This window comes from Nilaparvata lugens, chromosome 1 (assembly GCF_014356525.2).
Source record: "Nilaparvata lugens isolate BPH chromosome 1, ASM1435652v1, whole genome shotgun sequence".
Taxonomy (NCBI): domain Eukaryota; kingdom Metazoa; phylum Arthropoda; class Insecta; order Hemiptera; family Delphacidae; genus Nilaparvata; species Nilaparvata lugens.
In genome coordinates, this window is record NC_052504.1 from 56,614,699 (window position 1) to 56,630,298 (window position 15,600).

The 15,600-nt window shown below is 34.6% G+C and overlaps 1 protein-coding gene across 1 annotated transcript in view; it reads right to left on the reverse strand.

Moving 5' to 3' along the window:
* The window catches only part of LOC111058826 (transmembrane protein 135), a 35,088-nt gene that overhangs the window by 6,981 nt on the left and 12,507 nt on the right, over positions 1–15,600 (reverse strand). Inside the window, exons 2-5 of the mRNA XM_022346399.2 lie at positions 13,786–13,916; positions 11,370–11,496; positions 7,181–7,335; positions 840–1,026 (exon numbers count right to left, since the gene is read on the reverse strand). Coding sequence (XP_022202091.1) covers positions 840–1,026; positions 7,181–7,335; positions 11,370–11,496; positions 13,786–13,916 — 600 coding nt within the window. The remainder of the gene's footprint in view (positions 1–839; positions 1,027–7,180; positions 7,336–11,369; positions 11,497–13,785; positions 13,917–15,600) is intronic.

Here is a 15,600-nt window from a genome sequence, read left to right on the forward strand (position 1 = left end):
TTGAATGCTTTTTCATACTGATAGAATCGGATTTGCTCAAGCTCTCATTAACTGACCAATTATGCCAAAATTCGATTGAAAAACAGTAAGCAAGAAATGTATTTTACTTCTAGACAAATTCATCGCATATTTTGGGAATGAGAGTCCATCACTCAGTTATATTCATTATTCAAATGAAAAAAAATTTTTGTGTAAGTTGAACAAAAAATATTTATATTTTCACAAAGTTTCATTAAAATAAAAATATTATTTTCGATAATATTTAAACGAGTACAATAATATTATATGTTATAGAAATATTAGACTATTGATAGAAACTATAAATATAATACTGTAGTAATATTTCAATGCAATAATTGAGAAGAAAGGAGTAATGTGAATGTGATTAATGCTAATAAAATTATTATAAATTATTGTAGTTTCACATTATTCTGATTCTCCAAGTGGATTACTGAGCATGTTTCACAGATGTCATAGCAATTTGAAATTCACAATAGGAACATAAAATCATAGAATTTATTATAACACTAGCAAGTAACCCGTGCTTTGCATTGTGGAAAATTGCTGTTGTAAAATGAAATCTCCATATGTCCAGGAAACATAAAAAATAGGATAATTATTTATTATTTTGTTCAAAATTAGGTGGATAATCTTTATAAGAGTTGAAAATTTCTAGAAAAAAATGGGTTTGATATGTTTCGAACTCGCAACCTTGATTCATCAACCGCGCTTGCTATCAACTAAGTTACGGAGTCACTTGGAGAAAGCCCTGTTTCGTTGTTTTTTAAATTGAATAATTTAATTATTACAATTATATTAATTCAAGGAATTGTTCTCACCTGCAACGAATAGAATGTGCAGCTATGATTGTGAGGACAACTTGGTTGCGACTTCAACTTTTTAATATAATCCAACACGTTGCTTAGTTTTTGAAGGAAAATATTTCTCTTTTTCGATGGACTGTCTGACAATTGTGGAACTTCTCGCTTCGTATACCCATTTTCTTCACAAGGACCGATGAAAAACCTAATAAAATCCAAATTTCGATTGAAAACTTCTGTTATGAACATATAAAACAAGAATTTGGTGGGAACGTCATCAACTTTGATGAATAGTTACAAACAACATGAAAATAGCCACTTAAAACAATTGAGTATTGAAACTAGAAGACTATAATACATATAAAAAGATGAATTAGTGAAAATTTAATCAACTTTTCAAATAGTTATAATAATAATAATATAATAATAATAATAATAATAATAATAATAATAATAGGAGTGGCCGTAGTCGAGTGGATCAGATGCTGGCTTTATGATTCAGAGGCCCGGGTTCAAATCCCGGCCCGGGCAAGATATTTATCTCGGGCCACTCTCCTGTTTCGGATGGACACTTTAAGCCGTTGGTCCTGGCTGCCTAAAAAGCAGTCATTAGGTCATGTCAGAGGCCCTGAAATTGATCAGTTGCGACCTGAAAACTCTGACACCAGACCTGAGCCAGCCAGGTCACTCGATATTATTATTATTACTATTATTAAGTAGTTATTGAAAACATGGAAATAGTGACTTGAAAGATTTTAGTATCAACAAGAGAATATAACTACAGTATAAATATTTAATATCACTAAGTGATCACTATATTTGAAGAATACCGAAGAATATATTTAGAACTTCATCATATGAATCAATAAAATTGAAGATATTCTTTAATTTCGATAGTTATTAGAAACATGAACATAGTTTTATAATATAATATAGAACTGAAATACTTTAAACTGTTTAAACTGGTCATTATTTTGAATAACGAGAATTGAGTAGTTTCGGTTGCCTATAGTGAACCAGGCTTCACTACATGATTTTGAAAGAGGTTTAAAGTTTGAAAGGTAACAGTCATATAATATCAGTATTTTAAACAAACAATGGTTGAAAGCAACCAAATCTAGTTATTTCAATGGATGTGACAATATCAATAACTTTTATCCCATTGTGCGAGAGCTCGTAGCGATAGGTTGTATAGCCGTTTAGTCTAGTGTAGTGTAGAAAAGTAAAGTCAGCAGTTTGTTCGGTTGAATACTCTTTAATTAGAACAAATTCGTGACGGATAATTTTTTTCGGATATCTATGCAAGCGAAGCAGAAATTGGTCGATTGTGTTTTCAACGAGGCAACGTTTTTGTGCAACCGCGTTCGCACGCGTGCGCGAGTGCTATTCGAGTGTTTCGGACAATATGTTTCAATAAACGCGAATGATGTCGGATAAACAACTAATCCGTCTACCCAAATTCTTGGCGACAGAGTTTGAAGAAGAAGAAGAAAAAGAAGTAGAAACTGTGCCTACGAAAATGGAGGAGTCATCTAATGCTGCTGATTGTTCATCAATTGCTGTCGATTGTTCGGTTCACCAGATAAGTACATTAGAATAAACAAACTCAAATCAGCAACAGAGCAGATACTATATAATGGTTGGAAGGAGACTGAGCTGAAGTGGAAGAAATCTGAGGAAGGAAAAAAGCAACAGTTAATCAAGAGAATTGAAAATCTTGAAGCTTTGTGTTCAGGAGGTAGTGCGTCACAAAAAGCTACGGATAATCGAGAAAAATCATCTTCATCAAACCAGGTTATATACGAAACCGATGACGACACTCTAGCAGATAAACTGAGTGGGTTAGAGCTTGCAATAAGCGATCATCAAAGAAGAGGAAGCTCTTGAATTCCCCTCCTATTGATTCATCCCGTCATAAGATTCAAAAGCAGTCAGAGGTTGCACAACATGGGTCATCGGTTGCAGAAAAGTTGCCAGCTAAGAGCAAAAGATTCCACCCCTTCCAACCAGTGATAGTGGAAAACGTAGAATCTTTTCAAAAATTATATGAGGAGATAACAAAATTTGCCAGTAAGGAATCTTTCAATTTCAAAGTATTGACTGAAAATTCATTGAAAATAAATTTTCAATCAGAAAAAGATTACAGAGAAGCAACAAAATGGTTGAATGAAGCAAAATACTCATGGTACTCGTATGAGAACAAACAAAAGAGACCAATAAGAGTGATGGCCAAGAAACTGCATAGCACTTGCCAACCAGAAAGCATAGTTGCTGACCTCAAAAATAGAGGATTCAAGATAATGAATGCTGTACATAAATTAAAATGGAAGACCAAGGAGCCACTTGACATGTTTATTCTATCTTTTAGCACTGAAGAAGATGTGAAAAAATCTGGTGTGGTACACTCACACAACTTTCCTTGCTCATTGAACTGTAAGCCTCATTCTCGAACGAGAATAATTCAGGGGAATAACATAATGACGATTGGCGGTAACATATTTGAAACTACGATCAGACTACTGTACATGTGTATATATAATTGTTTTCAGAGTTCTTTTTCCTTTGTGTAAATTGTGAAATTCGATTATTTTTTCTAAAGTCGTCAAAACAATTGTTCTACAGATGAAATATCTCGACTATGTGTTATTTTTATAAACTGTTCTACCTACCTACCTCACGAGAAGGAGGTTACAAAGTCCATTTCTCTAGGATGGGGTGGACCCCCCATTAGTTTCTCAGGAAGGAGACTCATGCCAGTTGATAGAGCTGATAAATAACTATAGAGAGTATTGATTTGAAAAAAAAATCATTTTTGAGAAAATCGTGAAAAACATAGTTTTTTAGTATTATCCGCCATTTTTCTTAAGAATATTACGGAACTCCTGCAATTTTCCCAGAAATGAGACTCATGTCAGTTGATAGGGCTTATAAATAGCTACCATATCCATGGTATAAATTTAAAGAAAATCGTTAGAGCCGTTTTCGAGAAAACCGTGAAAAACATGGTTTTTTTAGTAATCATCCGCCATTTTTTCCGCCATCTTGAATTAAATTTTATTGGATTTCTTGTTGTCGGATCCTCATGGGTTAAGGACCTTAAGTTTGAAATTTCAAGTCAATCGGTTAATTAAGAATGGAGATATGGTGTTCACACACACACACGCGCGCACACGCACACACACACACACACATAGAAAACTTGAAATTAGGGTACCTTAATTTTTTTTGGAAAGCAATACTTTCCTTACCTATGGTAATAGGGCAAGGAAAGTAAAAAGTATATGAAATAAAACATATAATGGGATGCAAAGTGGAGATTGAGTCATTGGTTTCATCTAGATTAGTGCCTCAATGTAAAAAATGTCAAGGTTTTGGGCACACACAGAAATATTGCAACAGAGAGCCAAGATGTGTGAAGTGTGCTGGGAAGCACAGTACAATCAGCTGCACAAAACCGAAGGAGTCGGAGCCTAAATGCGTCCACTGTGGAGGAAAACATCCATCAAACTACAGAGGATGTAGTGTAGTTGTAGAACTACAGAAAATAAAAAATCAACGACAACGAAAAACCAATGTTCAGAAGACTGTTGAAGAAAAGAAACTCAAAGAAAAGCCTGAAAGGAGGAGCAGAAGGGATTGAACAACCAGACTGCAAAAGGAGCATTCAAGAGCAGCACCTCCTCTATTACAAATCCGAACAAGAGCTACTCTGAAGCCGTGTCTTCAAAGAAGAAGGAAACACAACAAGAAAGTATGAGTGGTATCCTAAACATCATCTTGGAGAAGCTTATGAAACAGGAGTCGATGTTGACTGTATTTGAGCAAAGACTAAGTGAAATAGAAATAAACCAAAGTCATCCAATCTATAAGAAGAAATGAACCAGCAATTGAGAATGACATGGAATGCAAATGGCCTTCGACAGAGACAAGCAGAATTAATAGCAGTACTTCAAATTAAGAAAATAGATATATGTTTAATCTCTGAGACTCACTTCACAACCCAGTCATACCTGAGATTCAGAGGCTACAAGTTGTATCATATTTCTCATCCCCAAAATAAAGCTAGAGGTGGAAGTGCAATAATAATCAGAGAGGGTCTGAAGCATTATGAAAACTCACCTATTCAAACAGAAGAAATGCAAGTGACAACAGTTACAGTGGAAACTAGGAGATTTCAATTTATTGTAGCAGCCAGTTACAGTCCTCCAAGACACAATTTATAACCAATGAAGTTTACAAGAATTTATTCGACCACCTAGGAAACAGATTCATCATAGGTGGGGATTTCAATGCAAAACATATAAGTTGGGGCTCAAGATTGAACTCTCAAAAACGAAGACAGCTATTTCAAGCTATAAATGATAGGCAATGCTCAGTAATGTCATCAAATAGACCCACATATTGGCCAACTGATAGAAATAAATTCTGGAAAGCTACAAAGTACTTGAAAAAACCCTCAGTTCAAGAAACACCAATCAAAACAATTAATGGTGAGTAGGCAAGGAATAACCAACCAACAGAAAGCTGAACGTTTTGCAGAATACCTGGAAAGTGTCTTTCAACCTCATCAATTCCAAGGTGGTGTAGAAGATGATGAGATGGGAATATCACAGGATATGAGAGAGATTACAGCCTTAACAGCAAATGAGCTGATAAGTATCATCAAGACAACCAGTTATAAGAAAGCTCCAGGCTATGATCTCATCACTGGTGAAGTTCTGAAAAACCTACCAGATAGAGCTTTGAAAAAACTCACAGTTCTCATAAATGGAGCTTTGAGGATGAAGTATGTGCCACTGTCATGGAAGGTAGCTGAAGTCATCATGGTCCCCAAGGACGGTAAATCACCACATGATGCATCATCTTATAGACCCATATCTCTATTACCCATAATGGCCAAGATCTTCGAAAAGTTTTGCTCTCCAGATTAAAACATGTGATAGAGAGTGGACAACTCATTCCTGATCATCAGTTTGGATTTAGAGGAAAACATTCAATAGTTCAGCAAGTCCAAAGAATTACTCATGTAATTGAGAAGACTCTAGAAGAGGAAAAATATTGTGCTGTTATCTTTTTAGACGTCGCTCAGGCATTTGATAAAGTGTGGCATGTTGGTCTAATTAAGAAACTACAAAAAGTTTTACCTCAGCAATATGCCTCATTGCTAAAATCTCACCTGTCAGACAGATTCTTCCAATTGAAACAAGGTGATAGCTACTCAGGACTAACACCAATTAAAGCTGGAGTACCTCGAGGAAGTGTATTGGGCCCTACTCTGTACCTGCTCTACACCAGCCATCTTCCTGTGCCAGAAAATGACACTATTGCAACCTTTGCAGATGACACAGCTGTCTTAGCAGTTGGAGAAACTAATGAGGAAGCAACAAGTAAAGCACAAGAAGCCATCAAGAAAATTGAAAAATGGATCTGGCGGATTAAGTTGAATGAAAACAAGTCCACACATGTTGTCTTCACAAATAGGCATTATGTGTACATCTCAATAAGATTAAACAACAAAGAAGTTCCGTTTGCAAATGAAGCTAAGTATCTTGGAATGTCACTAGATGTAAAACTACGATGGAAGTCACACGTCACGAAAAAGAATGAAGAATTGGATTTCAAATACTCGAAAATGTACTGGTTATTGGGGAGAAATTCAAGCATTTCAACCTACAATAAATTACTATTTTATAGACAAATTCTTCTGCCTGTGTGGTTGTATGGCATCCAGCTGTGGGGCTGTGCAAGAAAAAGTGACATCAACACCATCCAGAAATTCTAGAACAAGGTTTTGAGGAATGCTGTCAATGCTCCATACTTTGTCAGAAACTCGGATCTCCACAGGAACCTGCAGATGAAAGAAGTCGATGTCATGATCACAAAGGCTGCCAGAAACCATGAAGAGTCTCTACATAAACATCAAAACATCCAAGCTCATTGACAACTCTAATACAGTGAGAAGACTGAAAAGGAAGAAGCCTACAGATCTCGTTTAAATGTAGCAAGAGTGATTCTGAAAGGAACAGTGCATGGGCATTGCTCACTTAGACTGTGAAGGAGTGAATACCCCTTTAATGTCAAACTTTAACCTATTAATTTAAGCTAGAATTGAACTGTTCATTAACCAAAGTGTTAGATTGCAGTCAAATTACAATTTAAAAAAAACTTTTATCCGATATGTGAATCTACACTAAAATTGATAAATTATCTCAGGATACAAACAATGTAATGATGTAAAAATTAAGTATTTTATTCTTGAAGGAAGTCTCTTTTTGATAAATAAGTATTTCTGGGACAGTTTTAATTATTTTCAACATAAATAAGACTCTCCAGTATCTTACATTTGTGTGGGAACTCACCTCAAAAGTGAATAAATAGAGTCCTTATCGTTGTGCTTGCTCCTGTAACAGTAGGACAGGAAGGCAACCGACACAGTGAATATGAACACTTCTCCGTATTTTATGGGCTTCAACCACCCGCGCCATACACACATATGGAACAGGGTTTCCGATGCCTGAAAAATAATAATGAATTTTCATCTGTTAAAAATAAATTGAGGGAGAATTATATGAGAAAGTATTTGGCCAACTAAACGTGGTTTTATTAAAATTTTCATTTGTTTTTATTCAGGAGAAAAATAAATCAACAAGCTACAACCTGCAAGTGGCCAGTATTACTAGCAATATCATACCCAACAACCTGGCAACACATGGAAACTAGGTCTGTCAGATGACTGTAAATCACTTTTTATTATGGATATCGGGGCACCGAGCTTCCCTCGTTATTTTTATTTATTGATAAACAGAACACAGTTCTCTAAAATGATCGTGTTTATATTTTACAGCTGGCTATACGTCAGCTTATGAATTTCGGGGATGCGATATTTTGATTTTCCACAGAATCACTCGCTCACTTTTTACTATCTACAGAAGTCGCAGCTGTTTCAGCCAAGGATGAATTATCCTTTTAATGTCATCCAGCTAGTTTTCCCAAGGATGAGACCTAATGCAATCGAATTTTTATATCATAAACCTACTATGTTCCAAATTTCGTGAAAATCGTTAGAGCCGTTTTCGAGATCCGTTGAACATAAATAACCAGATAAAAAAATATAAACAGATATACAGAAATTGATCGCTTAATATAATAGGATTAGGCCCGCCGCAAAGTAGACCCACGAAAAGCAACACAGGCCGTGGGATGTTTTGTAAACCATTGATATAGAATTATTCATAATCAATCAGCTAACAAGTGGATTATTCATTGCATGTATTATTATCATTACACAGATGTCTGGAGAAGCCTAGCAATGGTTTACAAAACATCCCACGGCGTGGGTTGCTTTTCGTGGATTATCAAATCAAATCAAATCAGGTTTATTTATTCATTTAAAATACAATGAAATTACATAAAATAAATACATATGAATAGGCTCCCCGCTTGGATGACAGGTCCGTGTGCAGGGAGGAGTCGCATAAAGCAAACAATATTCATTTTATAATAATTATTTATCACATCTAACAATATGGAGAAAATAAATTAATTATATACGGTAGGTAATTGAAAAGATATAATACGTAAATTATAATTTAACAAATAAAATATATATACTTCAAGTGAAAGTTTGGGTTGATTTTGATAAAAAACATTTTATAGAGAACTATCTGACAGCAATCAGGGGTTTATTCAGCTTTAAAGCAAACGAGAAAAAACTTTAAAGAAAATGGAAAATTTGGAAAAAAGATAACCAAAAACGGAAGATCTAATTTTTCAAATATAGGGCGAAAGAAGTAGAGCGTCCGCCGCTTCAGTCCCGATGCTAAGGAGCCACACACCAACCCTCCGCCTGTAAACAACGACAGTGCAACGCTCACTTGGTGTTAGTTCTGGGGGAATATTTCTGTAAAGCCAGTGGGCTAGGTGAAAAGAATTTGATAGAATTAACAAGCCGGGGAAATTGAATATTTATATTTAATCTATTCCTAGTAGGGTAATCATGCTGTATTTCTGTGAAATTGATGCTATTTTTTTAATGAAGACTAATAGATTTTTTATAAATAATTGCTTAGCATTTAATACAGGGAACTCCTCAAACAGTAAATTAGTGGGGAATCTCTGATTTTTTGAAAGTAAAGCCTTTATCAACGTCCTCTGTGCAACTACAACAGGCCAGAGAGCATTGGTTGAGGCTCCACCCCAAGCCACAATGCCGTATTCAAGCAATGACTGGGCGTAAGCAAAATATATGGATTGACAATGTCTGGGACTTAGCACCTGTCCAAGTTGCCCGAATGCATATGTTAGTTTACGAAGCTTTTGTCTAAGGAACTGAACATGACCTGTCCAACACAGCTTGTGGTCTAGAACAATTCCCAAATATTTATATTGAGTCACCTGTTCTATTCTTTCACAGATGCAAGTAACTGATTTTGGATCTCCACATGATTGCATTTTAAGCACATTTAGTCCAGGGCCACCACAAAGGTATATTGGAAGGCACTTTGTTTTTCCAATGTTGATAGATAAAACGTTGTTATCCAACCAATTTTTAACCTTTGATAAGTCTGATGAAGCATTTTCAAAAACTTCTGCCCATGAACAGCCTGATGTCACAAGAGCTGTGTCATCGGCAAAAAGGAACAGGCGACTGTGCAGCTTTAATTTTGCAATGTTGTTTATATAGATAAGAAAGAGGAAAGGTCCCAAGGTACTCCTGTACTACGCCATGATCAACATTGACAGAGTCGCTATGTATGCCATTCAGACAGAAGGTTTGCTTCCTATCCTCAAAATAACTTTTAAACAAGTCAAGAGTTCTATTTCTGAATCCTATTGCTTGGAGTTTAATGAAAAGTTTGTTCCGGTCTATTGAGTCGAACGCCTTTGCAAGATCAAGGAATGTGATCATGACCTGCTTTCTTTTGCTCCATTGATCTGAGATGTGATTTGTCATATCAAAAAGGGCATTGGTAGTATTTTTGGAACTTATAAAACCTGTGATGATATTATTATTATTATTCAAATAAGTGCTTACTTGTATTTTAACGGATTTTCCTAGGATTTTAGCAAATGAAATGGGTAAGAAATTACCAATGACTGATTTCGAGCCAGATTTATGAATTGGAATGACCTTCACAATTTTATAAACATCTGGAAATTTACCTGTAGTTAGGCTGAGATTAGTAATATGTTTAATTGGAGAGAGAAGTCCCTGCACATTGTCCTTTAGCAGCCTGGTAGGTATAGAGTCCCAGCCTGGTGAAGAATGGCATTTCATGCTACTTATAATATTTATAATATCAAGCTCACTGACAGGGCTCAACTCGAAATGAGCATTAATGACATGGTCCAAATCGCTCACTTCTGAAGGACCAGATGGATGTATAGCTCCGGCCAATTGCTCCCCCACAGACGCAAAATATTGATTGAATGAGTTGGAGATCTCAGTAGCCTCCAACGGGGTAACCCTGCTGCCGGCATTGAAAGCTTTTATTGGGAATTGTTCATCTTGCTTGGATTGTCGCCCTGCTACTTTATTAACAACAGACCAAAATTTTCTAGAATGATCGAAAAGTCGAGTACATCAATATGTACATTATAAGATAAAGAAGTAGTAAAAATATATTCTACAAAATGTATTTATTATTAGTACATATATACACAAATTACTTATATTTTACACAAATGCTCTAAATGGCTGCTTTTTCAGTAATGCATGCATGAACATGTATGATGACACTTTTTTTAGCACCTTTATATTGATGATGTTGTTATGTTCATGTTCGGTTCATCCAGTGTGTGTGGCCTGTTTTTATAAAATCTTTCTTCAAGGTAACCCCAAAATAAGTGGGTTTATTTACCCTACTTTTACCTCACTTTAAGGTAAAACTCGTTGCTCTTGAGAGAACAACATGCTTACAAAGCAGTAAACTCAGTAACACTACAGATTCAACATAGCTAGTATCCAGTTCAATGATGTCTAGATATGTTGTAGGTACGTAATGTGGCGCTCTCCTGCAGAAGCCAGCATAACTAATTCATGAAAACAACTATTCACATGAAGGTCCATTCTCATGTGAGCGACTTTTCGATCTCTCTGTTCTTTTCATGCATGATAAGAGTACAACAAAAAAGAGGTAATTGCTTCACGTTGAATAAATAAATTTTTCAAGTTTAAGCGAAAAATAATGGTGCTGTATCAATTATTACTACTTTCAGTATGTAAATACTTAGGTAAGCATTAATCGAATTCGCTAGACTATCCAGTGACATATTATGGTTAAAAAAGACATAAAAATAGAAATAAAGAGCAGTGAAGAGAAACAGGATAGCCTGAATGAAAAGAGATTAAGTGAAAAAATATAAATCAATACAAGATTATTGATCAGTACTTAATTAACGACTAAATGAGATAATCAAGTGAAATTTTTACTATGTAAGTGCAAATACTTGTAAAATACGTTTCAGCAAAGTGAACAAGGATAAAATAATGAAGTATAATTCTGTAAAAATGAAGCATAATCTACAAATAAGCTTTTCTACACTCACAACATTGGTGACATACAAACTTAGCAGGCTACGTCTGGAAGGCCTTTCGATTAGGATGGCACAAATGCTTGATAAAAATGATGGAATGAACGAGGCCGTTAATACGTTGAAGCCACCCAGACATTTTCTGTCAACAAAAAAGTGAAAGTCAATTTTAATACAAATTTATTGGAACGTTGAACGAAAATAACTAAATAGAATAATTATTTAAAATAAAAAATTACAGCTAGAATATTTTGGTTACCTAAAGCTGGGTTTTCGAATGTGCGTAACGGCCGTCGTCGACAGCGTCAGAGTGAGGATCTCAGATTGGGTAGATTTCAATTTGTCTAAATAATCTAAACGATTATGTTCAATTATGTTTTAATGGGGAAGGTTGAGTTTATACTTTTTATACTTTTAAATGGCAATATGATGATATTATTAGAAAAGTTTTGATTTTTGAATAATAAACACAAAAATCTGGTGTGGCGCACTCACACAACTTTCCTTGCCGTTATGAAAATTGATCACCTGACGCTATAGTGAGGTCCACGTTATAATGACAGTATTTGTTCAACTATGGTTTTGCTATCCTTGTCTATCATTCGACAAAGCCGGTGGTACTATCCTTTTCTAGGTCCACAACGATGTCAATTATATTTTTGACAGTGTAGCAATATAACTAATTAATGCAGAGAATCGGCATCGCTATTCTCCTATCTTTATCCACTGCCATTATAAAGTGGACCTCACTATAGTGTTCACGCGCATCTCAAGTCTACTCTTTAAATATCTGAGCCAGCTGGTGAAAGGACAATAACGCTGGAGACACACGAGGTCTGCTATCTCTTCATAGTGAATGATTTAATAGAATCAACAGTTGCCAACAGTTTGCAATTGAATAATAAAATTTTCTCGAATTTTGAGCTCATTTTCAATTTTAGGTGAAAATGCTACTGAACATTAATTGTAGAGATTTTCATGCTCAATCTTTTCCACTTGAATTTTTTTTTGTTAAAATTGTATCTGAAGCCTGATAATTGGGAATCTAAAATCAAACTTTGCAAAGATGGGGCGGACCTCCTGAAATTTTTACAGATATGAGACTTGTGGCAGTTGATAGAGCTTATCAATGACTATTTTAGGCATAAATTTGATCAAAATCGTTGGAGCCGTTTTGGAGAAAATCGCGAAAAACCCTGTTTTTGACAACATTTTTGACATTTTAGCCGCCATATTGGATTGCATTTGATCGAAATTGTTCGGGTCGGATCCTTATAGTGTAAGGACCTTAAGTTTCAAATTTCAAGTCATTCCGTTAATAATTGGGAAATTATATATCGTGTACACACACACACACACACACACACACACACACACACCAATACCCAAAACCCATTATTTTGGACTCAGGGAACCTTGAAACGTATAGAAATGTGGAAATTGGGGTACCTTAATTTTTTTCGGAAAGCAATACTTTCTTACCTATGGTAATAGGGCAAGGAAAGTAAAAATAATGATAATGTATTTGATCAGCTGTTTTAGCAGACTTGAAATTTGGACAATATGAATGTCAACAATGATTGTCGTCGTCGACTACGGAAGTTTACGCACAAACGAAAATGCACCTTAACGGCTACTAAATTGGTAACGTATATTTTATAACAGTTAATAAAATCAATCAAGAATACTAATTCTATAGTGAGGTCCACGTTTTATAATGGCAGTGGATAAAGATAGAACAATAGCGATGCCGATTCTGTTCATAATTATATTTCTACACTATCAAAAACATAATTGGCATCGTTGTGGACCTAGAAAAGGATAGTAGTACCTCGGCTTTGTCGAATGATAGACAAGGATAGCAAAACCAAAGTTGATCAAATACTGTCATTATAACGTGGACCTCACTATAGGACTGTAATTCGATTCTGTCAAGAATATTCTTGCAATGAAGCGCATCAATTCTTGGAAAATCGGGGAAAGGACCAAAATCACTACGGGTTTCTGGGAGAAGTTTCAAGACCTTATTGTTGAAAAAATAATCAACCTTGTATTTTACGGAAAATGAAGATTCAAAAAAATAATTGTTATTTATAAAAATCGATGCATGGCAAATAGAGCAAAAAACAAGAATAATTATCTGGTAGTAGTTATTATATCTATTTAACTACATCAATATTATTTTTACAATAATTATCAATACAATTAATATTACTAAACATGATTGTGGTATTTAAAAAATAGCGTTCAATATAGAACCCATGTTGAATATGGAATATCAAATAATATCAATATCATCGAACTTTTATATTTCATTATATTATTCAACAAAGTAGCAATTATATCTTATAATTATATTAAAACGTTTTTTGGAGAACCAGGAAAGACCCAATGATAAGAGTGATTGATTGTTGATGAAACATATTCTCACCTCAATGTACACAATGTAACCGAATATCCAAAAGCATGACAACTAAGAAAAATGCTAGATTGAATAATGCCTAGAATAGTATGTTTGATGTCTTTTTTCGAGGGAACGCGGCCTCTCATCAGCAAGGCGACCTGTGAACATGAGAGAGTCAATATAATTATGATACATGTTATTTAAAACGTGTTATCAATAAATAATCACATCAAATAATTTTGAATCAACTTTTATGAGAGTGTATTATATTATAAAATAAGGTTATCATGGAAAGGGAAAAGTGCATACTACATAGAAAATGATATATTATATTTTATACTATTATTTATATGAAGAGATGAAGAACAAAGTTTTCGTGGAATGTAATTGACTAAGGTAAGGTAAGGTATTGATTAGGTTATTTTTTAAAGTATTGTAGAATCAAATATAAGAATTAATGCGTATTAATGAATTCACGTAGATAGAAGGACAACTGGACAAACAAGGAATTCTTTCATAGATACAAACCAAATTATATGGTAGAATTAGGTTTACAGCATGACATTAGATAATAGTTCTCACACAGAAACAATTGCGACCTTCTTTACTATTGTAGCTTTGCTATAAATTTCAATAGAACGTTAAGAACAAAGTGTCGAACAGAATTATTCACTCCAGATCAGATTTATCAGTATAAAACTGGGTTTGAATACAACTATAAATAATAATTCGAACTTGAAGCCGGTATTTTTAAAAGCAATAGGATTATTTGATATATTGTTGAATGTTAAACTTTTCAAAGCTTTGTGAACTTATAAAACACATTTTAAAAATAATAGGCTTCTTTGACAGTAAATGTGGAAGTATTGGAATAATGAACGTGTTGGAAGTAGAATAATTGCAGCCTAATTGCTGATTTTGAGAGAGATCAATCATTTAATCAATAATCCTTCATTGGCATACAACAATAAGTGTTGTAACAAACGTCAAAGATACAAATAAGATAAAAATAGTCAGAGTAATTAGTACAACAGAAGTGGCATATAGTAATAAATAGTAGTATTTAACAGAAAGTAATTATAGTAATTAATAAAACGGTGTTAACTTAATAAGTATACTATAGGCCTATAGGTAGAGGCTATATCAGTATTTCTAATGCATACGTCACAATAGAGCACTTAAACATAAGAAGTCAAAAGCTATTTAAAAACTTCTGACAGAATAAAGGCACTTTTCGATAAGTAAGTCTTTTGTGTATTTTTAATAGTGCTATACGTCTCAATTCAGGAGCAAGCTCATTGAATAACTTGATTGATAGATATGTTTCTCCAATTCCTATTGACATATTCCTATTGATAATTCCTACTTGCATATAGGTGAGAATCAATTCTGACATTTAACCTGCCTCTTGTTGCATAGTTATGAATGTCACCATTCAGAGTATATTCCTCCAGGTTCTTTTCATGTACAACAAACAGGTGATAACATATAAAGATGGGAGAGTTAAGACCCCTAGTTTATGGAAAAGTGGCCTACACTTTGCTATAGGTGGTGCCTGACAAATTATTTCTTTATTCGATGGCCTTCTTCTGTAGTCAAAGAGTTTCACAGCTGGGGAACAATCACCCCAAAGCTGAATCCCATACTAAATGGCTCAGGGGCGGCACCGGGACGGTTTCTCAGGGGGGGGTCATGTCTGGAAAAATTTGATGGAAGCCCTACTTAACCTCCAAAACCATTGCCCAATGTTCAATTTGTGTTGACTAAATAAATTTGATGTAGCAGATACTTGACTAATCTGATAAATCTAAACTAATCTGTCTAATCAAAACTCATCTGATT